The sequence below is a fragment of the Lissotriton vulgaris genome, chromosome 10 (genome assembly GCF_964263255.1).
Source record: "Lissotriton vulgaris chromosome 10, aLisVul1.2, whole genome shotgun sequence".
NCBI classification, from domain to species: Eukaryota; Metazoa; Chordata; class Amphibia; order Caudata; family Salamandridae; genus Lissotriton; species Lissotriton vulgaris.
Window position 1 is genome coordinate 481,649,767 of NC_141698.1, and position 24,760 is coordinate 481,674,526.

Sequence of the window (24,760 nt, forward strand, 5' to 3'; positions counted from 1 at the left end):
ACTCCGCCGCCATCTTGGCCACGCCCCCCGCCCCACTCCTTTTTAACTTGTTCATATCGGACTACTCCCCAACACTTGCTAGTGTTAACTGCCATCCCCTCAACTAGACGGAACGCCCATCAGTAACCTATTATATGCCAATGACCTGGTACTACCACAGAGGCTACTTTGCTGAACTGCTTCCCTACTCTACAAGAAACTCTTTAGAGTTGAATTTGTCAAAAACAATTTCACCACGCGGAGGGTGGCATTTCAATAATGTAAAGCTTGAATCAACAACCTACTAATTTGGAAATCTTCCTCAACACTAGATGTTCATTCCTCAAGCAGAAAGAAGTTCTAAGGGCCAAGCTTTGTCACGCGAGGCCGCTGCAAAATTGTCTAAACAACTACTTGACCCAAGCTTAACCCGTATGCTGAAGGTGATGAAGGCGAAGATAACCAATTCCCTGTTGTATGGGCACGAGATCTTGAAGGGTAAAACAATCATTTTACTAAATAATCTAACTGTCAACATTTTAAATTGTTCAGCCTGCAAAGATCAGCTTTGCCAGCCCAAGTTCGACTCAAACTAGGCCTACTAGACCACCATGGCGTAGAGGCTGGTACGTTCATAAAGCTTTGCAATAGCTTGCGCCATGGTCGGGAGGACTCTCTAGAGGCTAGACTTTGGCAAAAAATATTGAAAAGCCACACCAGCCATAAATATCGGCATCACCTGGATTACAGCCTACAACTACTAGGAGTCAAAGAATTCTGGGGAACAAAACCCTCACAGCTGGCGCCAAAGGCAATCATTAAGAGCGTTCGGCTGTGGCCTTTTCATTCATACACAACAACACTGTCACGAAGGAAATATGCTTGGGCAGTGATTACTGATTTTAAACCATGTGCTGAGTCACCCTATTTATCAAGCACGTTTGCACTTTATTGGAAACAACAGTTTATTGCTCTGAGGATCGGCGAATGGCCTTTTTTAAAGAATCTCCCTGAACGGCGCCGACCCAGCATAAGTATCAAATCTAGGATGTGCGGCTATCATTCTGAAGTAATGGAGCACATAGTTTGTGTATGCCCCACAATGCTTACAGCTAGATGGTCTTTATTGCTGGAAGAATGGAACAGGCTAGGAGTACGATCATGCCGCCAAGCCATAATAGCCGCTTAAGCCCAGATAACACAAAGCTGAATATTGGGCTCACCAAATTTGCCAAGGTAGCGTCAAAAATATTGGAAGATACTAGTACCGCAAATCTCCCTTACCCCAGCAGTGCCGCAAACTGATCATAAGCGGTACAAAAGGGGGTGGTGATGGACGGAGCATCTGAATCAATCAAACACTCTCACCCAGTCAAAAGATCTGGGTTTAATCCATCACCGTTCTTTAGCCCACTCTTCCACCACAGTTCAGACATGGCTATATCCAAATCAGTCTGACCCCGTGCCTCATGGGACCAGTCCAGCCCGAACTGCCAAGCCATGTCTTCCCTGGACCGGAAACAAGCTTCCGAGGACCGGTTTCTTGCATTCCAGCCGTGTTCAGCCCGGCTTGCTTGAATCTAGTGGCAAAGTGAGCAAGGGACTAACGTCTGAGCATACCCTGCCACACTTATGGCGGCCAAAAGCGGTACAAAAGGGGGTGGCAAACTGATCATAGGCTCATCCACAGAATCCCTGACTGCTAATAACTGCTGATTAGAGCCTGGCTTTTTAGCTGAACATTAACGGTTTTCAGGGCTCAAGAGAGTTAAAAGAAAAAACTGTTTTGTAGTTTTTTAATTAGTTTTTTATAGAAACCAATTGAATGTGTTTTAAATTGTAATGGTTTTAGGTAATCAAACTATAAAGTCTTATTATTTTATTACTATTCATGTATGCTATTTTTGTCGCACTAGGAAGTATTAATAGATGGTCTGGTCATTTTGGCATTTCAGGTGGATTCTTGCATGTTGTTTATAAACCTTAACACCAGGCTCCTGACTTTGAGTCTTTAGGAGATTGGGGTAGTGGGACTCCTTTTTCTTCTCAAACTATCCGGTGTGTTAGTGCAGGCGAGGAACTGGACATAGCAAAGTGCATTAAAGGGAATAGTGTCTTTAGGAAATGTTTATCTTTTTGGTGTTAACCCACAGATTTTTGCCATGTGTTTTTGCTGCCTTTAGAACTCTCTGCACATGCTAACCCATAGTGAAATGCCTGTGCTCTCTCTTCAAACATGAATGACTTGGCATACTCCTAATTGGTATTCTTAACTTGTCTATAAGTTCCTATTCTTCAGTATTGGGGTGTCTTTCATAGACTCACTTGCTTGAAACATTCCCCGTCATCGAAGTGGGAGTCCCACGGTACATAAAATAAAGAATAACAATAGCATAGCTAAAAAATGCCATAGGAAGTATTGTAACATAGCAATCAATAGGAATAAACTTGACACTTTACTCGCTCGTCCAAGTCATTAGATACAGTCCAAACTCCAGCCAATCAGGCGTCGGCACCCTCTAGAACCTTCTCCCCAGAGGCTCAGACCCTCAGATTTTCTACTGCACGTCGTGTGAAGGGAGTCTCTCTGAGTTCTGCTCAGTACTCCAACTTTCCTCTTCCGGAATTCTTCTTACATTTTCACTACAATGTCTACTACAAAGAGATCACTCTTCAGACACTGTGAGTCTTCTGGGAAACTGCGACTTCATTCTGAAGACCCACACAAGAAGTGTTTCTACTGCCTCCATCCTGACCATCAGGTGAGAGACTGTAAAATATGCAGGACTTTTTCTCAAAAAACCTTAAGAGACAGAGAAGGACGTTTATTAGGTTTTGCCTGGCGTCCGCTGCGCAGCAGCGTTCGCACAGGCGAAATCTTACGTTAGAACAGTATGTGGCTTTGTCCCGCCTCTCTCTTCCATTGGTGTATTAATAGGGGATTTACCCAAACATAGTCACTGGGACCTGGGCTAACTAAGTACTCAGAGGAAGGGGTCCCAGCACGAGTAAGTAATAATATAAACAATGACAAAAAATAATCACAAAGACATTGAATCCATCCACATTGTTTTAATCACAATGGAGGTGTAAACTGGATATACTGGACACTTGAACAATAAGTAAGCGGTTGTACGGTGCCCCGGGGAGGGAGGGGGTTGAATGATCATGTGAGGATGATGTGATGGGAGGGAATTAGTGACAATACAATCAACCAATTGAAACCATTTGGTTGGCGAGTTGCATACTATGTACAAAACAAAGGACCATAAGTTCAAATTATAATTCAAAGCATGTCATACTTCACATAGTCCAAACCACGTACTGTAAAGGGGACCCATGGGCAATTTAATGACCAGCTCTGAATACATGCCCAGCTAACATTAATCACAAAAGAGTACCAGAGGGTCAAGAGTGAGACAGGCTAATTATCAAAGACAGAGAAGGTGTAACGCTCCCACTAGCCATATGACTGAGAGACGAGTGATGTAAAACATGCCAGATCAAGATCAGTGTCTGGTCTCTGGCTCCCATCAGTCACCACTCGGAACCGCCCTTCATCATTTGGGGCTCCGAGGACCAACACTATACTAGATCTTGGTTCTCTAGCAGAAAGGGATTAACCTTCCTGTTAGTTAGTAAGTGTTGGTGTTATGGTTGAGACCATATGTGTTGGTAAAGTAACTGACAGGGTTGAAAAAAAGGTGTGGTGTGCAGTGCAAGGAAAACCAGGACAAATGTAAGGGGGTGAGTAAAATTGGTTTTAAGGAGCAAAAAAATAATTTAATAGGGTATAGCTCCTAGCACCAATATTAAAAAATAGCCAAGACAGGGTAAATCTATGACCTGTCTAGTGGTGTGACCAATTTTACTCACCCCCTTACATTTGATCTAGTATAGTGTTGGTCCTCGGAGCCCCAAATGATGAAGGGCGGTTCCGAGTGGTGACTGATGGGAGCCAGAGACCAGACACTGATCTTGATCTGGCATGTTTTACATCACTCGTCTCTCAGTCATATGGCTAGTGGGAGCGTTACACCTTCTCTGTCTTTGATAATTAGCCTGTCTCACTCTTGACCCTCTGGTACTCTTTTGTGATAAATACTTCACATAGTACAATCAATGAAAAATTAGGGCGTGAAATTGATAATCAAAAGCAGGTGGTTGTCGACGTTTCGACCCTCAAAAATACGCAGGTATTAATGCTGTCCCTGCAGTGGGGTCTTCATCAGGACAAAGCATGGGGCGGGCAACCTATTTAATATATAGAGAAAATAGGGATTATATTTTAAATTTAAACTAAAGGGATATACCTCACTACATTCATAAAGGACCAAAGAAGGCACACTGATCCAATGACTGATCCGTATTGGGGGAAAAAACGTGTGGTGAGTCTTATGCGTTAAATACACGATTGGGAGAATGAGTGAATCATCATAATGATGTAACTGAGCAATTATAAGGAAAAGACAGGGAGCGATTGGAGCCGTCAACTGGCCCTGTGGGGTGGTGTCTAAAACAAGAGGATCTCAGAGTAACATAATACTTTAAAGGTTATCCGGCTTTACCTTAGTAGTATAGATTCATGGATTGGGTTGTTTGAAGGGAGCGCTTCGCTGTGTCTGAAACAGAACACGGAGATTGGATCAAACTGTGGCTCATAGGTACAGTTTGTAAGCAATTCGGAATTGGGTAAACCAGTAGTGTCTGAAAAGCTAATCGGACTTCAGTGATATAAGGAGGAAGGTGACTTACCCATAAAATGAGTTTGGCAAGCGATCACCCGTCTCAGATCAGGGAGATAGAAGGTCCACCGTACAAACGATAGTGATGGATCTGTCGAGCGAAATTTAGGGGACCATTAGTAACGCCCGTAGGTGGCGGAACACCTAAATTGGTATAGCCGGGGAGATGGGAGATATGAACTTACCCGACGCCGAGTCAATCTGGCAATGAATTCCGCTCGTGTTCACAGTGGCGAGCCGAGGTTCCGGATTCCTGTGTTGCCATAGAAACCCGGTCACGTGATGCGAAGCACCCGTGTAGAGATGGAAGAAAGACCCAGCGCTCGCACCAGAAAGCAATACTATTCAATCATGTGCCTGGATAGTAAGGGTGGTCTCGGGATTGTGTAATTCATTACGGAAAGAGACATTGAGAAATTAGCCCAATATAAAATCAAGTTCAATTAAAAAAGGAAGAATTAAATATACCATGATGTGCGGACATTGGTACAGCGGTACCGGGAGTACATTAGTTGGAATAGGTGACATGGTCCACATAAATGTCATGCGAGGTCCTGGCATACCTCTCACGATAGGGTATATGACATGGTGGTTGGTGAAAAACCAGGCATGTGCTATGGTAGTACTCAGATTACATGAATTACGTGAGAAGTGGCATAGCCCGCTTAGGTGACCAACAGTCTCATGGCGTACCTCACACAGTAGGGTGAAGGCCAGGGCGAATGGTGGAAAACATCAGCATTGATACCTCAACATAAATGGTATGGCGTACCTCTCACATGAGGGTATAGGCCAACATTGGTACAGTGTATGTTAGGTTTACAATCAAGACAAGGTAGCTAGTTGGGAAAAAGAGCTGTCATGCTCGTTGAGACCTGTTTCAATGGAATCAAAGAAAAACATCCATTTTAGCTCGCGTGTATTTAAGATACTTGCGATGTTACCACCCCGGGGTACCAGGACAGCTTTTTCTATTACTACCCATCTGAGACTCTCTGGGGGGTGTGATGCCGATTTGAAACGCTCAACTAGGGGTGCACCCTGTACCTCGCATCTGATTCTGCTCATGTGTTGAAGAATTCTCACTTTAGCTTTTTGTTGTGTTTGGCCTATGTAGATCAATTGACACGGGCACATTATCGCGTAGATAATATTTGAGGAATTACAGTTGGTGTGTGCTCTTAGCCGAATTTTGTGATGGCAATGTTGGAATTCCTTTGTTTGGATGGTGGTATCACAGGCCTTACAGTTACCACATTTGAAGTGGCCGATCACAGGGTGCAAGTCCCATAGGGCGGCAATGGTTGGATCATCTGGGGTGGCTAGGAGAGACTGTACCACATAGTCTTGAACGCTTTTGGCTTTCTTAAAAGCGTGTAAGGGTGTAGCAGGCTGGTTGATGTCATCAGATATTAATTCCCAATGACGAATATTGATGTGTTTGATTTTATTGCTCTTGGTGTTGAATGTGGTTACGCAGACAATCCTGGTTTCTTGTTGGTCCCTGTTAACCTTGGGAGACAGTAATTCCTCTCGTGGATAAAACCACGCTCGTTTTCTGGATTTCTTGACCAGTCGTCTGGGGTATCCGCGTTGTAGTAGTCGGTTGGAAAGATCCTCAGATTCTGTGAAATAATGGTCTTTGTTGGAGCAATTCCTACGGATCCCTAGGAATTGCCCAAATGGCAGATTGTCTTGCTCTTGGATGATGACTGTTGTATTGTAACAACGAGTTCCTCTCTGACGGTTTCCGGTAAAGTGTGGTCAGTAAAATTCCCGATTGCTCATAGATGGTAAGGTCGAGAAAATTTATGGTGCGGTTGTCGGATTGAATGGTGAACTTGAGATGTTCAGATTGATGATTCAGCCAGGTGAAGAAGGACAATAATTCTTCTGAGTCGCCATTCCAAATTAAAAGAATATCATCAATGTATCGCATCCAGAGACCAAGATGATCTCTGAATGGATTGACTTGATTGAGTACGGTGTCTTCCTCAAAAGCCGCCATGTAAACAATGGCCACATCGGGAGCAAAGGGATCCCCCATTGCTACTCCGGACGTTTGGATATAGAATTTGTTTTTGAATAGATTTTTTTTTTTTTTGTCATGGCTATTCGTAGTAGTGCCACAATGAATTCCGTAGGAACTTGTACAGGGGCCGGTCGGTGTTGTAGGCATCGTGTTATCACAGTTAGCGCTTCTTGTTTTGGAATACACGTGTAAAGTGATACCACATCACATGTAACCAATCTTTGGTGTTGAGGATCGAAGGCTGAATTCTCAATGATGTTGATCGTGTGCATGGTATCACACAGGTAGGCAGGAGTGGATTCAGCCAATGGCTTTAAAAAGAAATCAATATATTTGCGTAGGGGCTCAAGGATGGAGCCACATCCGGACACAATAGGCCGTCCCGGGGGGTCAACCATACTTTTGTGGATCTTGGGTATGGTGTAGATGGTTGCCAATCGGGGATGTTTTTGATTCAAAAAGTGGAACTCATTTTCAGACAAGAAACCTTGGTCAAGACCAGCTTGTGTTATTTCTAAGATTCCAAGAGCAATGGCTTTGGAGGGATCGGACTGCAATAGTTGGTAGCTCGCGCCATCATTCAGTTGGCGGAGAATTTCGGACTCGTAGGAGGATACATCTTGGACAACGATTGCGCCGCCTTTGTCTGCGGGCTTAATCACAACTTGGTTGTTCCGGGCGAGTGACTGCAATGCTGTCTTCTCCACTTTACTAGTGTTGTATCTGATAAATGATTTGGCATCCAAGAGTTGTTGCACATCTCGCCAGACCACTGCTTCGTAAGCCAGAATTTTATGTGACATGGTGCTGGTGTAAGGAACGAAGGTGGAAGGAATTCTTAAACCAGTTAGTGATGGTTGAGCCACCGGTTCTGAATTTCGAAAGAAGTATTTGAGCCTAATTTTGCGAAATAATTTGAAAAGTTCTGTGCGAACAGTGAAGTTATCCGGTTTGTTCGTGGGGACGTATGATAACCCTTTGCCCAATACTTTTAGTTCATCATCATTTAGAGTTTGTTTGGATATGTTGACAACGGGGCTGACAGCCATGGTTGGTGCTCCTCCAAGTAGTTTCGGTTGGATGTAGCCATCTATAGCATCTACCACCTATATGTTTTGTTGCGAGTGACTCGTTCCCCGTGCTGTTCCGTCTGGAAGTGTACCTGCTTCTGGGGTTGTCCACGTCCTCCGTCCCAGTTGCTTGTGTTTTGTTGGGGTCCACGTTGTTTGCCACGTTGCCAGTTGTTGCCACTGCCGCGAGGAGGGCGCCATGTCCCTTGACGTTGACCTAAAAAAGGATTGTATTGGTGTTGATGTCCGTAGTCTGGATAATTATATTGATAGCTAGGGCCGGGTTGTTCTTGTTCGCCCTCTGAGCTATATGATGAATCCGAAAAGGTTTGGTAGTTGCGTCTGCCCCTATAAGATCCTCGCCCCCGGTTGGTGAAGCGTCCTTGATTATCCTGGCGGAAATAATCTTCCTGTAAGTATGGGTAAGTCTTTTTCTTGTCATACAGCCGTATGTCACGGGCTAGTTTCTCCAATTTACAGTTCTGGGTAGTTAAGTCAAAGTCCTTGAGGGAGGCCTCAAGGTTGTTCAGGGTTTCCTTGGTGCTGGCAAAGTTGGCATCAGCCGCTATCTCCGCTTTCAAAGTCTTGATTTCAGCAGTGATCAGTTGAACTTGTTCAGCGGCAGTTTCCACACCGAGAACCATCCAATGACGGGAGCAGTTGTTGGCGACGTGGCTGAACCCTCCTTTGAATTTGGGTACTTCTATGAAGATGGCCGGTTCAATCTTAATTTGTAGCCCCACCGGGATGATGTTTTCTATGAGATATCTTGTTAGAAGGCCACCTGGTGCACGAATTGCCTGGTGCACGAATTGCCTGGTGCAATGAATTGGTTGATTGTATTGTCACTAATTCCCTCCCATCACATCATCCTCACATGATCACCCACCCCCCTCCCTCCCCGGGGCACCGTACAACCGCTTACTTATTGTTCAAGTGTCCAGTATATCCAGTATACTCCCCCATTGTGATTAAAACAATGTGGATGGACTCTCTCTTCCATTGGCTAGCTCCATAAATAGAGGCTAGCCATTGGAAGAGAGATCTGTCTGTAATTGTCCGAGGCGATTCATGGGCGTTCCGGCGATTTATTTCCCTCTCCGCCCCTTGTAGAACGTCATTGCGGCGGTGGGCGGTTCTTTTTTTGGGACGGCATGTTTTGATCATTTCATATGTGGCTTCTCCGTGTACCGTTGTGTCTTCCCAGCACACCCCGTGTTTTTCTAGCTGTATTATTTTAGCTGTGTCTCCCGGTAAGCCCTATTGCTCCAAGCCAAGACCTGCAGTATTTCTGGTATCTGTGGCCTTGCAGCCGAGTTAGTTTAATGTTTGCTTCTGGCTTATTTCACACTCCACGGGTTGTTCCCTGTTGCTGTGGTTGGCGCTAGTTTTTGGAAGCACAGTGCACCATGCCTTTCGTTTTTCTACGATTGTCTGTAGTGTACCAATGTTTGCCATCAGCAAAAGACGATTGAGAGCTCACTGGTGGCATCACGGCCCCCTCCGTGTTCCTCGCCTCCGCCTCTTAAGCAGCCCCTGTTCAGGCATCCTTGGAGGCGGCGGCTGCAGTGAAACGAGTTTTTATTTAAACCCCGGGCGTGCTGCCGTTCTCAGCTCTGGAATGGGACCGCTGAGAGAACTGTTCACGGGGGCGCCTTGTACCCGATGGTGTTCTGAGCTGGAGCTCTCGGAGTACCCCCAGCTGGGCACGCGCCTTCTGTTCGCACCTTTCCCGCGCTGCCCATTCTATTTGTTATTAGCGAGGGTAGGTAGATTGATCTCACTGGGATATTTTTATTGGCTTCGATGAGTGTTTTCTGTGAGTGACGTGACTGCGAGAGCCGTGGGGGGCCGGGCTGAGTGCTTCAGATTGTGGTCAGGCCCGGATCTGTTGTCTGTATCGCAGCGAGACTGGATGGGGTTTGACTCTTGTGTTGACTTCCTTGGAGGCATTTGGCTTGGAGCTGCTGCTGTCCAGGCGATGTTATCCCAGTGGACGAAGTGGGCGTTATCTAAGGGGCATGGCCTGCCCAACCTTATTTCATTATGTTCCTCGACCTCTACTTTTTTAGGTTTCGCCTGGCGTGTGTGCATGAGCTCCTCACCCCCCTCCCCCCTGGTTGCTTGTGTGTGTGAGCACCTCACCCCCTCCCCCTGGTTGCTTGTGTGCGTAAGCTCCTCACCCCTCCCCCCACTGTATTTAGGTGCTAATCTGGTACAAATACGGAGAGTCTTTTGCAGACTCTGCTGTTTATGTGGTAAAATGGCAACATAATACTGGCGCAGTGTTCCGCTGAATGTCCTATCTTGCTGCATTATTTTGCCACATGTCACATAATTTTGTCCTCCATTCATAGATGATACCTTTATATATGCATGCATACATTCTCTGACATGTAATGAAACAGGAGGAGCTTTACTGTATTGATTAGTTGCAGGACATAAGACCTTAGCCGATCTATGGCTGGAAAAAAAACAGGCACACTTTTAGCTATCGTGTGCCTCAGCTGTCCGAAACTATCTCGTGTCCCTTCAGTGATATGATAGGACGAAAAAAAACAAATGTGTCTTACTTGTATACCAAACAATTTTTTTTACACGTCAGGTAGGTTTTTAAAGCATCTCGCCTCTTGGTCAAGTTGATATTTTATAACATTTGAGAGCCCTGGTTTATAAAATATGTTCACTCCTCACCAAATTAACATTTTGTTGCTTTTTGCTCAACAAATATTACAGATTTTATTTGGCACATTTTATATATATTTAGGGGTTCTAACTGTACCGTTTTCATGAAAGTATTATCTCCTTTTGAGGAAATACTAATGACATTTGACCTGTTTGTAAAAAATGCTTAAAATGTGATTTTTGTTTTTGTTTCTAAGGGCCCCTATTTTTGTAGAGACTAGATTGCCGACTAACATGGAAATTGTGATAAAGTCAAGGATGACCCAGCTTACTTGAGGGAAATCCGTGAGAATAAGCTACTGGTCTCCAGGTGGCAAAGCCGGAGATGTAGCCATTAGGGCATATATCCTCATTTGTCTAAAGCTTTTAGCAACATAATCAAGATGCGTTATTTGTAATGTCTCCTGTTAGTGCAGAACCTAAACACTGCAGCCCTCTCTTCTCACATTTCTGCCCCCTCATTAATCGATCTAAATCAGTCAAGTCGCCAACTCAAGCAACGCCTTGCGAACTATGTATTGTCACAGTTATTATGGGTTTTGCATACAAACAAGTTACACTGCCTATTTATCTCTGCAAATATTCTTTTGCTGTGGTGCTCCATCTAAATTAGAAAGAAGGGTCAGCGGTGCCAAAATCTTGGTACCTTTAACTCTGCTCACATCTTCCCCTGCTCCTTAAAACAAACTCCCAAGATAACAAGCAATAAAATAGGTCTCACATTAGGAAAGTTTGAGCTATTGGCATTGTAAATGACACATTTTTTATTTATGTGTTGGTTTTGAAAATAGGGAAATTAATAGCTTTGTCATTTACAGTGCCAATAGTTATAACTTTTGCAAATGTGACACCTACAGCCTTTGTAATGCAAAATGTGTTGTATTTACGTGACTTAGATGTATTGATATTACAATTAACAATTGCTTTTGTTTTTTTAAATAATTAATACTTAAATAAAAGTTATTGTATTTTATAATTGCAATAGCTTAAACTTTTGTAAATAACTTTTGTGAAGATTATGTTCAATGTATTTTATTATGACGAAAATCCAAGAACAGAAGGGAAATATTAACATTTTTTTGTGACATTTGTAATAAAGCTTGAAACATTGAGAGAACATATTTGAACCAGTTGTTGAATGGTTGCACAGATTGATGCTGTGGTGGCGCCGAGTGATGCTGTGGTAACGCATATTGAGGTTGTGGTGCCCCCGAGTGATGCTGTGGTGGTGCTGAGTGATGCGATAGACACACAAATAAAAATGTTGTCATTTACAATGCCAATAGCTCTAACTTTGGCAAAGGCGAAACCATTGCATTGTAAATGCTTGTTTACTTCTGTGGCTACAGAAGCTCAAGATGAAGGATGACCCATTGTCAGATGTTGAGAGTGATTCCTCTCTCAAAACTGTTGCCTCTAAGAAAAGGGCTAGTGAGGCGCAGATTACATCTCCTAAGTCTAAGGTACTGAAGAAACACCACTTTTCTAAGCGTGAAGACCAGTCTTCCTCCTCAAAAGTGACTCCTACTCTCCCTAAGGCTCAGTCTCCACCCTCTACGTGTCCACGATCCAAGTCTCGGGCGTCAAAAAATTTGTGCCCGAGAGACTTTTTCCTCAGAAAACCGGCACCTCGTCGACGAGCTCGTCGTAGATTCCTCCATCAACGAAGTCCTCCGTCGTCACAACTACGGCGACGACCGCCACTTTCTCTTCGCCTAAACCTGCTATCATGATGTCACTGGCGTCTTCTCCGTCGATGCTTGTATCGGTGACGGTGAGGCCTCATTCATCTACTGCCTCTCTCTCTTCGTAGACGATGAAAAAGAAGAAGCATTCGTCGACGGACGTCAATTTGTTGACGAGACCCTCCAAGGATCAGCCGGCTCCGTCAGCGATTGCCTCATCGACGCCTGCTTGTCGACACCTGCCTCGTCGACGGTTGCTTTGTCGATGGCAATAAAGCCTTCACAAACAGTCTTTTATGAACCTTTTATTGCCAATTCAAGCATCTCCTAATCTTTCAGTAGAATTGTTTGATTATGGGGCGGATGAAGAGGATTCAGAGGAGGATGAGAGGTTTCGGCTGTAGTCCTTCGGAGCTTCTCATCAAGTGCCAGGATATAGCAGATGACCAAGAGTATGACTATTACTCAGAGCCAAATATTCAATCACAGCCTGAAAATCCGAATGCACAGATGCCTATGTCACTCATTTCTGATTTGCAACATATGTTTGACTACTTTTGCCGGTTTCCTCTTTCGGAGCCAGCTTCATCGATCCCTCAGATGCCTATCCCTCAGCCTTCATCAGTCATTGGGCCGCCACCTCCTGTGGCATCCACCTCCCAAAACATAGAGGACGCACATACCACTAATATGGACAGAGAAGAAGGGGAGTTAGATGAAAGATCCCTACTTTGAGTGGGACAATTACCAAATACAAACTCCGTCCCCTACCACTCCAACTCCTGTTGACTCTCTACCTGTTGATATCGATAGATTTCATGTCCTCATGGACAGAGCAGCCAAGAGATTTCATCTCTCTATGGTCTTCAAGTACGAGGACTGTTTTTACTCGATTTCAAAAATCAGCCACAATAACAGTTTTGGGCTATACCTATAATTGATTTCATATGGCATGAGGGTTTGAAGGTCATGAAAACTCTGCTTCCATTCCTGCAGTCCTACCGCGCCTGGATAAGAAATACAAGGCACCAGACAGTTCACCAGCCTGTCTAATTGGTCAACCGAAGCCGGACTCGGTTATTTCTCAGGCGGCACAACGTTGTGCCAGGAATCCTTAGTCTCATTTGTCAGCTCCTCCTGATCAAGAGTACAGACGCCTTGACTCCATTGGTAAGAAATTCTCCACCAACCATGGCGGCAACTACTGTCCGGGCGGCTAATTCCCTTGCCATCCTTGGCCGCTATGACAGACAAATGTGGTCGGACATTTTCTGATTTGGGAAGGGTGGTTTTGAGCTTCCCTGAGGGTATGTTGGTTGTGGGTGGGGACTTTAACTCGGTTGTTTGTGGTAGCGAGGACCGTAGCCCCCCCAGGACTCTTCCGAAATCACAGTCATGGCAGGGCAACTTCCTGGATGCGTTGGGTTTAGTTGATTGCTGGAGGCAACTGCACCCTGGACAGGCACAATATACCTTTTACTCTGGAGCGCATGGAAGTCTCTCGAGGCTTGATTATATCCTAGTACCAGCGGTGCAGGTGGTCTCTGTGAGGGAAATTCGACATCTTGCAAGGGGATCTCGGACCACTCCCCGCTTTGGCTTACTATGGATGTGCAGTTGGGAACTGAGGGCCGGGTTGCTGCGATTAACCCCTCTCATCTACGTAATCCGAAAACTAGAGCTGAGTTGGTTAAATGCATGGATTATTACTTTGCTGAGAACGTGGGGTCGGTGTCCTCCTCTATTTCCCTGTGGGAGGCCTATAAGACAGTGATCCGGGGTCAAACTCTGTCCTTGATTGCTAGCGCGAAGAAAAGCAAGAATGAGGAGGTGGTACGTTTGGAGAATGAAATTACAGCTTTGGAAGAAGAGTTGGAATCTGGGGTCACATCTGAGGGGTTGCATGTTCTGGCCCTTAAACAGGCCGACTATAGGGCTCTGGTGACAGATGCTGCCAGGATGATGAGTCGTGAGCAACAGGGGCGTCTGTATGATGTTGGTGACAAGGCGGGAAAGTTGATTGCGTGGTTGGATAAGAGGGAAAGGTTGAATCGGGTGGTGCCTGTTGTGGAAAAAGAAGATGGGACGCAGGTTGTGGACCCGGTTGAGATAGTCGCGGTCTTTGCCCAGCACTTTCAGAAGGTCTATGCGCCGGTCTCGGACAGACCGGAGGAGGACTCACATTTGCTACTTAGGGATATCGCTTTGCCTAGCCTGTCGGAGTCAGATAGGGAGCTTATGGAGGCGAATTTTTCCACTGATTAAGTAGCGCTCGCTAACCGCTCCCTTCGCTCGGGGAAGGCCTCTGGCCCGAATGGTATCCCGATAGAGCTGTACAAGTTGTGCCCCGACAAAATGGCGCCACATCTTCGCCAAATGTTTTTGGAATCGCAGGATCTTGGAACCCTTCCCCGGGGTCAGAGACTGGCGTCCATTGCAGTCATCCACAAAGATGGGAAGCCCCGTGACCAATGTTCGTCATACAGGCCGATCTCGCAATTGAACATCGAGCATAAAATTTTGGCGAAACTTTTGGCAAATCGTCTGATTACGGTGATTAGTGATTTGATACACCCGGATCGGTCTGGGTTCATTCCCCATTGCAATACTGCGCTCAACCTTCGCCGCCTTCATGGCGTACTGGCAAGGGCGGGTTCGCTTCGTGGGCCGGCCATCTTGGTTTCTTTGGATGCCTCGATGGCCTTCGACACAGTAGAATGGCCGTATTTGTGGGCGGTCCTCGCAAAGTTTGGTTTCAGCCCAAACTTCATCGGGTGGGTTAGACTCCTGTATGAACAACCACTAGCCCAAGTGGTGGTCAACGGTAGGGCTTCGGAGCCTTTTGTTCTCGGAAGAGGCACACGGCAGGGATGCCCATTGTCACTGCTGCTCTTCGCGCTCGCCCTTGAGCCCCTTGCCACGTGGCTTCGGCGGGAGCCATCGCTTAACCCCTTCCATGCTGATGACGAACCCCAGCCGTCATGCACTACAGTGCTCGTGTGCTGATGACGGCTGGGGTTCGTCATGACCCGCCCCTGTTCATTTGTTTACAGCACAGGGGCGGAAACGGGCCAGCAGGGAAGGGGTTAAAGGCATCAGGTGGTCCCCTGACTTTGAGGATCGTATATCGTTGTATGCAGACAATATTTTGTTATACCTCACTTCCCCTCGTAAATCATTAGGAGTGTTGTTCGACGTTTTAAGCTCCCTCGAGAGGAATTCTGGCTTGGCTATCAATTGGGCCAAGTCCTGCATCTACCCGCTTACTGGAGAATTGCCCCTATTGCCCCGCGTCTGTCCGATAACGGTCTCGCGCGACAGTTTTAAGTATTTGGGGATTTACATTTCTTTGGACTCCGCTGTATGGTATGAGAGGAATTTGCTTTCGCCGCTTCGCCGGCTTCGATCGGATGTCATGGCGTGGTGTGGGTTGCCGCTGTCCCCGGTAGGGAGAGCGGCCCTATTTAAGATGTCTCTCCCCCGATTCCTGTACGCCCTCCAAAATAAGCTTGACTTGGTGCCTGCTAGTTACTTCCGCGAGATTGAGGGCCTTCAGAGGAAGCTGGTGTGGGGCGGGCGGCCTCGCATTGCACTGGCGAAATTGACTCTGCCCTGGTACGATGGTGGCATGGCGTTGCCCGATATAAAACGCTACTATTGGGCATCCCAACTGAGTGCAGTCAACCATGCAATGTATGGTACGTCCCGAATCCAGCATTCGGGATTGATTAATGGCAGCTACCGGGAGGCGATTATAATAGGGCGCTCTACTCTAGATCGGCTAGGAAGAATCTGACTGGACCCACTGGGGTTGCTGTACGAGTGTGGGGTAGTGCGACTGCTGCCACAGGATGGTCGGACAAGCTGACTAGAGCAACCCCGCTTTACGTGGCAGAGAGACTGGGCAGTCTCTGGACGACGAAGGGATTCGACAAATGGGACCTTATTGGTATCAGTAAGGTTGGAGATCTCTGGGTCAATAATAGGATCAAAACTTTCGATGAACTCCAACGAGAATACAAATTGAGTGATAGGGAGCACTTCCGTTATATTCAGATTCGTCACGCACTTGAATCGGTCTTCCCGGCCGGAACCGCTATCCCAGAGTCCTCTCCCCTGGAAGATAGAGTGCTTGACGGGTATGTCCCCGATAGTACTATTTCTCTCATTTATAAAAAGCTTATCAATGACCGCTCTGGTCTTCTTGTACAGCTCCGAGGGGCCTGGACCGGTGATGGGCTGGAGTTAGATGATGAAGATTGGCAGGCCGCGATATCATCCCCTAAGGAAGTTGCGATTCCGGCGCGTCTCCGGCTGGTGCAACTGAAGATTTTACACCGTGTCTATGTCACGGGTCCACTCCTGATGAGTATGGGTTATTCTTTGGATGGGTTGTGTAGGTGCGGCTGCAGTATGCTTGCTACTTTTCTCCATATTTTATGGGAATGTCCGGATGTCGTGGTATATTGGAGACGTGTGCATGCTGTTATGGAAGAGGTGACGGGTGTTTCATTACTGCCTGAGGCCAGACGCTGCCTGTTGAATGTTTGGGAGCCGAATGATTACAGCGTTGCTCAGACTCAATGGGCCACCCTCGGCAACATGATAGCGAAGAGGGACATAACCCAGCTGTGGGGGTCTCAAAGGGCACCTCTGGTTTCAACATGGAAGGAAAACATGGACTGGTGCATGTTCAGAGAAAAAACTGTGTATGTCGCCCGTGGCAGGCCCAAGAAATGGGGAAGGATATGGGGTCAATGGAACTCGTATCGTGGAGAGATTTGCACCCCCCCTTTCGTAGAAACCTCTGATATTCCTCTGTCCCCGTGACCGTACATTCCATGCATCCATATCCTATTGTATACGACTTGCTTGCATACTCTTGGCCCCCTTCCCTCCTCGAGATCCTCTATCCTCTCTCAAATTAGCTTCTTTAACTGGGTCGCTCCCCCTGCTATTTGAGGCAGCCACTTATCATATAGTCTATTACCTCGGATTTTTGTTAGTGTGTTTGTTTTAAAATGTAAAATGTGAAACCTTTCATTTATCCTCCTATCACCGCAAGATCATCGCATTGGCATATGGTATCGCTGCCGGACCCACGGGTTGTCGGCTGATGAGTTGTGTGCTATTTTTGATTTTGATATCTATTGCTACAGGCCGGCCTCTGTGGTTGTAGGTCTGTGATTGTACTACTTTTCTTGTAATAAAGATTTTCAACAAAAAAAATGCAGGTTTTGGCCAATGACTGAAGAGCTAATCAGAGACCAACTCACAGCACTATGTAAAAACAAGAGGATACAGGAGCAGCTTTGGGTGGCCAGTTATCCCAATTTAAAGGAAGCTATGAAGATAGCTAAAGTGGCAAAGGAGTCCGACAAGTGTATAAAGGAAATGCAAGGGTTGGATAATAAGAGCACTGTGGAAGTAGCGGAAGTAGACATTGACACAGAGCTTGTGGCCCTGGTAAAGAAGATGATGATTGTTTCTGGCACAACACTAAACAAAGAAGGGACCACAAAAGCTATCAGTTTACCAAAGGTACAGGGCACGAATAGAACACATCAGTGTTATCGGTGTGGCAGCAGCGCTGACATGGGAGACCTGAAGTATTGTTATCCCATAGGTAGAGAATGTCGTGCTTGTAGAAAAAGGAGTAATTTTGCATGCGTGTGCAAAGCAAGCAACAAAAGGGTGACTTCGCTTGCAGAAGTGGAGGGTGCAGTGGAGCACAGGATGCTCATGGTTGACTCTTAAGGCAGTGTGTCGAACTCTGAAGAGGATGAAAAAAGAAGAGCACGCCCCAAAGCTGACTTTAAAGTGGATGGGAGAATGGTCACTTTGATGGTTGACTCTGGCTCGCTTTATGCTATTATTCCAAACTGTTTGTATGAAAACACATGGCCTGAAAGAGCTTTGTGTAGTACTTATGTCATTCTAAAGGAGTATCAAGGTGCCAGTATTGGGATGATAGGCTATATCACTGCAGAGATTCAGTTTAAGGAGCAGCACACTCAGGGGATAGTGTACGTGGCTAGTGAAGTTCCACCCATTTCAGACTGATTGCACCAGTATGACTTTAACATCACAGTTAATCCCTGTGCTGTGGATCAAGTCATGGTTATCAAGGATTCAGAATGGTCTGTGTCTGTTGGATAAATATGACCCCATATTTAAAAAAAAAATGGGTCCGGCAAAGGGTTACTGTGAGAAGTTGTGCTGGTATATGATGATCACTATTCTAGTGAGCACCGTGCACCAGTCCAAACGACCCTTATGGTGATTGGTTGTAAGTCAACCTTATAGACTAGCTATCCTAGGGGTAGCATGGACAAAAGCAGTCTTAGGCTAAACTCAGGAGGGCATGTGAATCCAGCTGTTTTACCATATGCAATCCTTTTGAATACCAAATGAAAGGACACCACACAAGTTATATATTACAAAATATATGTATTTATTTCTAGAATAATCCCCTATACTCTTTATGAGCACAGAAGCACAAGCGGTAAACAACGAACACAGTATAACATACAATAAGCTGCACAATTATGGGTAGGCCGGGTGGCCACTCAAACCATATATTAAAAAAGTGGTATAAGTACCACGTCATGAACAATGGTAGGGCCTAGGGCCTTGGGAATCGCTGGGCCTACACTGGACTAACGAAGGTTAGGACATAGGAGACCCACAGGATGCGGGTGCAGTGTCTATAGGCAACCGTGTTTACCATACAGGTCAATGGTGCGTAAAAATCATAAAGTTAGGTTTCGGAGACTTCCGACTGGACTAGAACTTAACCACTTAAAACTAGAACACTAAAGGTGTAAACCACTATAGGAGCACTGCAGTTATATCGTTACCTCACCCACAGGAAGCGGGTGCATAGGTGCCAAAGTGTGTCGGGTTTCTTCGTGAAGTTCTATGGAGTCTGGAGGAAAAGATGCTGCAGGCGGCTAGGAGAGAAGAGTCCGGTTGGATCCAAGGGTGGATCGAAGATGAAGAGTACCTGAAAGCAGAGGGGACAGAGTCTGGGTCACTAGCCAGTGACCAGGACGGAACCAGGCAATGTCGGGTTGCGACCAGGTGCTCTCAAGTAGTTTGTCTCCGCTGCCACGTGGACCAGGAAGGATCGAGTATGACCGGCTGGTGAACACGAGCTGTCTCACGAAGGCTCTTGCTGTAGGCAGTGTCGGTACTCGAATCGGAGTCACCAAGCCTTGGCAAAAGCAACCCACGCAGGACTCGAAGATGTCTTCTTGATCGGACCGGGAAGGTCCGATCGGTGGCTCCTTTTCAGGGGAGCTGGGGCCAGTCTGGAGCAACCAGACCAGCAGTGTAGTTTTGATGGATCGTCGTCACAGAGGCCACTTCCCAACGGGCAAGCGACCGGACAACGCGTCGAGCAGGAAAAGTGCAAAAGGGCCCCACGCAGCACTCGGAGAGTGTGGAGGGGTGATCTTTGGAGCACAGGCTCCTCGGGGCTGGGGCTTCTCAAACCCCAAAGCACAGCGTCGAGGGAGCCTCGGGAGCTGCACAGGAAGCACTTTGTCGACTTTTCAAGATGGCCGGTCCCACATCTCATGTCGCCTCCACGGGTCTAAGCTTTGCTAGGACTGGGGATCGGGCTGTTGGAAGTCTGGGAGTCCAGGTCTTGTCAGTCTCTGTCGTTCGAGCTCCGGCGGGAGCAACGGCAAAGGAAGTCTTGATGCGCTGATGGTGCCTGCTTGCACAGGGTGGCCACTCCTTGACCACAAGGGAGATTCTTCAGTTTTCTACGTTGAGTAGGATGTCGAAGGGTCCAGAGTTTTGTTTCAAAGTTTCAGTCAGGATGATTTAAGTTGCATTGGCACAGCTTCCTACCTTTATACCAAATCAAGGGACTGGATCACCTGCTAGGTCCCTCTTATGGGTGAGACCCAGGAAGGGGGTGGTTACACCCCTTTCCCTTTGTCCAGTTTCGGGCCAGACTGGGGCTGGAGTGCCCCAGCAATGGTTTGAACTGGACTATGCATGGGATGCCTTGTGCGGCCGAGGCAGTGTCTAGTTTCATTCAGCCCTCCCAGCACCAATCCACTATTTCCTGTCTGGGGTGGTGTAACACCTCCCTGTGACAGGATACCATTTGTCCAGGCCTCCCCTGCCGGAGTTTCGGTCAGCAGCAGGAGGCCAGACTTGTGTCGGTGGCAGCAGCATCCATTTTGTGATGCTGAGGCTCTGGTTAGATTTAACCGCGTTTAAGCAAAGTAACATGTCTTCTCCCTCTAGAAGGGTGGAATGCTACCCCCGTCGCCAGAACTGGCGAGGGGGTAGTATTCCAAAGCGTATGACACCTTACACGACAGGTTTTGATAAAGCCAAACCAAAGTTAGCAAGTAACCGCGAGGATTATAATGCACTTAAGAGTATATGGTATGGCAATATCCCAGAACAGCTAAGGGACTTGGTTCCGAAAGCTGCAGACAGGCTCAGCTCATGCTAGAGCACCATCTCACATAAAACCAAGCACTCTGCCTCCAGGATTATTAAGGCCTGCCATAGGAGTGACTTATAGGTGAATATGTCTCCAGATATAGGTTTAGATATAGGTATACTATATCTAAGCAAGGGGTGATTACAGCACCTTGCCCCAGCTGAGTGAACAGGCAGTTGTGTCATTTTGGATAGCCAGCCAGGGGTGGCAAAAGATATGCTGCAGCCCCTGGTAGGCCTTGGATGCACCTATGCCCTGGGTACCTATAGTACACTGTACAGGGGCTGATAAGGTGACCCAATATCCGATTGGAGATGTACCTAGGGTACATGGAGTCCATTTTACATTGAGAGCAGATAGCCTGGGACCCTGATTAGCAGGATCCCAGGCCAACTAAGTCGAAAACCAGCTAAACACTAGGCAAAAAATCTGGGGTAACCATAGTCCGGTATCCACCTTCCTACAGTTACCAACATAAAATAGTCTTGAAGAAAGATGCTATTCCTGTTAGACATCTGGCAAGGAAGATCCCAGTGGCAGTACGAGGGGAAGTCAGAAGGATTGTAGACCGAATGGGTCAACTCAGTGGTTATCTCCAGTGGTGATAACGATGAAGGCTGATGGGTCACTAAATCAGTACATAGTTATAAACAACTTTACCCTACAGAACATTACTGAATTGATATTTTTAATAGTGGGGGATATTTTACCAAACTCGATCTCTAGGGTGCCTATCATCAGGCCAGCTTACACCCCGAATCTAAGCAAATGACACCATTCATCACGAACTAGTGTGCTGCCCAGGGTCAACAATGTAGTCTTTTTCCAGGACAACATGTTTGTCTTTGGAGACAGCGTTGCTACTCACAATTGCACTTTAAGAGAGGTTTTGTCTAGACTGATGGATGCAGGCCTCACATTGCAGAAAGAGCAATGCATATTTTTATTAAGAGAGGTTGAGTATTTGGGATGCCTTGTTCCTGGGACAGGTGTGAGGCCAAAAGTTAATCTTGACAGTACCATAGTGAATTCTGAGATTCCTGATGACAAAGACAAACTGCGTTCCTTATTGAGACTCGTAGAATATTACTCAAAGTTTGTCAGATTTTGCTTCCGAATCAGAGCCATTAAGAGAGGTATTGAGAAAGGGGAGGAAATTTGAGTGGAGAGGAGCACAAATGGAGGCATTGAAACTAATTGTTATGATAGAAGGGCCCTGATAACCACTTCGAGAAAGTATGACAGTTCTTCCTGCCAATCCTTCATCCAGATCTTCCACATCATTTACCCAGTTGGCCTTCAGTTTATTCAATTTTAGACACTACAGAACTTTCACGATTACATCATTGATCCCGCCCCCCCCATTATTTTGCATGAAAGCGCAACTTGATTCTTCACCTTGGTTAGCTACCTAATCCAGTTTGAGGGGATAGGACTGAATGCAACGATATTCAAGTTCAATGGTGATGGGAGCGCACTGCTCCATATGTTTCCATAATGTAAATGTGCATTTTGTTATATTGTTTAAGTATGCTCAGTCTTCCAAGGTATTAGAACAAATGCGTTCAATCATTTAACACAGAGAGATTAGAGGAGACCCAATGACAACAACCACTTCAGATGACTTGTTTACGTTCCTTCCACAGGTGTTCGATGAGTTGGACAAAATTAGTCCTACATTACTGGAGGAAACCCAAGAAGGAAGCATTCCACTCCATGATGGAAAAGGGGATATTCGAAAGTGTCCCTATTATGCTGCCAAACAGGGTAGGTCACTGACTATCATCTACTCTTGTCTGTTAAATTTTCATTTTCTTGTTTTTCTTCCTTGCCGATGCCAGTTCACCAAGCGCGAGTTTTTGGAAAGTAATCAAACAAATAAGAGTTACTGGTGGTGCTTCATTAAGGATGAGTGGCAAAATAGGATGCTTGTGGCATGTGCGGTTGTAAATACACATGCTCGGCATAATCCTGCCATCGTATATTGGACTTGAATAGTTGCAACTTGTTTTCGTTAGAAAAAGTCTTTCAAGTCATGAGGTTTTATGTGATTTTTCATTTAATTGGCAGTGCCTATGGGCACTGATTCCTTTGCTAGATTTTTTTCTCTCCACCATCTGGTTCGGATGTGTGTTCACAGTGCTTCCGGACTCTATATCTCTGTGTTCATTTCTTCGAGCCCTTACAGCCAAATCCTCCACTCTTTAGCGATGGTAGTCCTTTTCTGCTCCGTTGACTCGCTTTGGACACTCTTACCAAAGGCTGGGTCACTGACTCATTGGATGACTATCTTCCACCAGCAGCTCTGTGGAATGAAGAGGCTTGGAGGTGACAGAATGGGTGCACTTCCGGTAATGCATTAAATGCCATACCCAATATCCCTGAGCCTACCTCCACATGATGTGTAATCAAGGACCACTGCTTGCTATTAAAAACTGAAAAGAAAACTTTTCATTTTTCGTTTAGTAAAGCATCTTGTTTTCTGTTAAGGAAAACGGGCTGCTTTACAAAAATAAATTGCTTTTTTTAAAAGCAATCTCGGACATGGTGGTCTGCTGAGCTCAGCAGGCCACCATCCCTGTGATTTTTGCGATTCCTTGGGCATCGCAATTTGTGACCTACCTCAATCATATTCATGAGGTAGGTCATTTGCGATCCCCTAGAAATCGCAAAAGGTGTACTATACACCTTCATACAGTGCATTTTGCGATTCCCTAATTGTGAATCCTTGTGATTCGCAATTAGCGAATCGCAAAATGCTATCTTGATGCATCAAGCCCTAAGTGATTTGCCCAGAATCACAGGATGTTCAGCATCCCTGCCTAGCCTTAAACACAGTTCCCAAACTTTGAGAAGGGATTTGACTTATCTGTGTTTTCATACTTAGTGTAAGGAGCCCGTGGCTACATAGGAGTTAAAAATGGCAGTGAGCTCGCTGCTGATCATCTTGCTCCTGAAGCTGAAAATATGGTGGGGGACAGCGTTCCGTCGATGCTCCCGAGTGGTCAGAGTTCATGATGGCTGTGGTTTTTTGTGTGATAAGCTGGTCTCAGACGGTGAGCTGGTGGTTGGAGATCGCATCATGGTTGGCATCCGTGGGAGTGAGGAGGCTGAGGGTGTTGACGGCAGTGGGATAGGTTTCAAACTTTTTGTAGATGGTGGAGATTTTGCTGTGGAAGAGGTCTGCCAGGGAGTCACAGAGTTTCTGAAAAGGGCGATGTTTCCCATGGCTGAGGGGTTCGAGAGCTCTCCGACGATGTTGAAGATGTTCTTTGCTGTGGTTAGGGCTGGCTATGATGCGGTCAGCTAGGGCGCTCCTTTTTGTCACTTTCAGCAAATGGTGGTATTGGTTGAAGGACGACTTGAAGATGGCTTGGTGTGTGGGTTGCTTGCTGATGTGCCATTTCCCTTCTAATCATTTGCAGTTTCATTCATTTGCAGTTTCATTTCATGGTTCTCAGTTCCGAGGAGAACCAACTGGCTTGTTAGGTGGGTCTCTTGCCTTTGGCGGGCTTAATAAGGTGACTTTGTCGGCACAATCGGTGATCCAGGCGGAGAAGTGCTTGACAGGTTGTTCTAGGTTAGTTGCGGTGTCAGCGTGGGAGGTTTTGAGGGCGTCTGTCCACTGGCTTTCTTATACTTTGTTCCAGCTGCGGTGTGAGGTGCTGGACAGCTTGGAGGCGGTGGAAGGAGTATAGGTCCTAGACCAACCCTATCCATCAGCATCAGCCCTTCGACTTCAGAGGTTGACCTTTGTCACACTTATCACAGCATAGACCACCTGATTATCTAAATTCATAAGTAGGCTAACCCAACCCTAACTCTCCAACCAGTAATGGTCTCTCTTATCTGATAGACATATCTAGCCGCAGATTCCTAAACTTAGAATATCCCCAGGCATCAGACTGGATCCGGATTTTTTTTTGTGTGCAGCAGCAGCACCTCTGCGCGCCGGGGGACAGCACCACACGACCGCGCCCTGACGTCGTCAACATGCGGGACGTCAGCGAGGTCATATAAGTCCTTCCCGGCGCGCTGACGTCAGTTTACTTCTTTTCCACGTGAAAGGCGGATCCGGAGTAAGCGGTTCCTCT

At 46.3% G+C, this 24,760-nt stretch overlaps 1 protein-coding gene across 1 annotated transcript in view; it reads left to right on the forward strand.

Moving 5' to 3' along the window:
• The window catches only part of LOC147685431 (heme oxygenase 2-like), a 197,143-nt gene that overhangs the window by 143,334 nt on the left and 29,049 nt on the right, over positions 1-24,760 (forward strand). Inside the window, exon 5 of the mRNA XM_086941334.1 lies at positions 22,313-22,433. Coding sequence (XP_086797460.1) covers positions 22,313-22,433 — 121 coding nt within the window. The remainder of the gene's footprint in view (positions 1-22,312; positions 22,434-24,760) is intronic.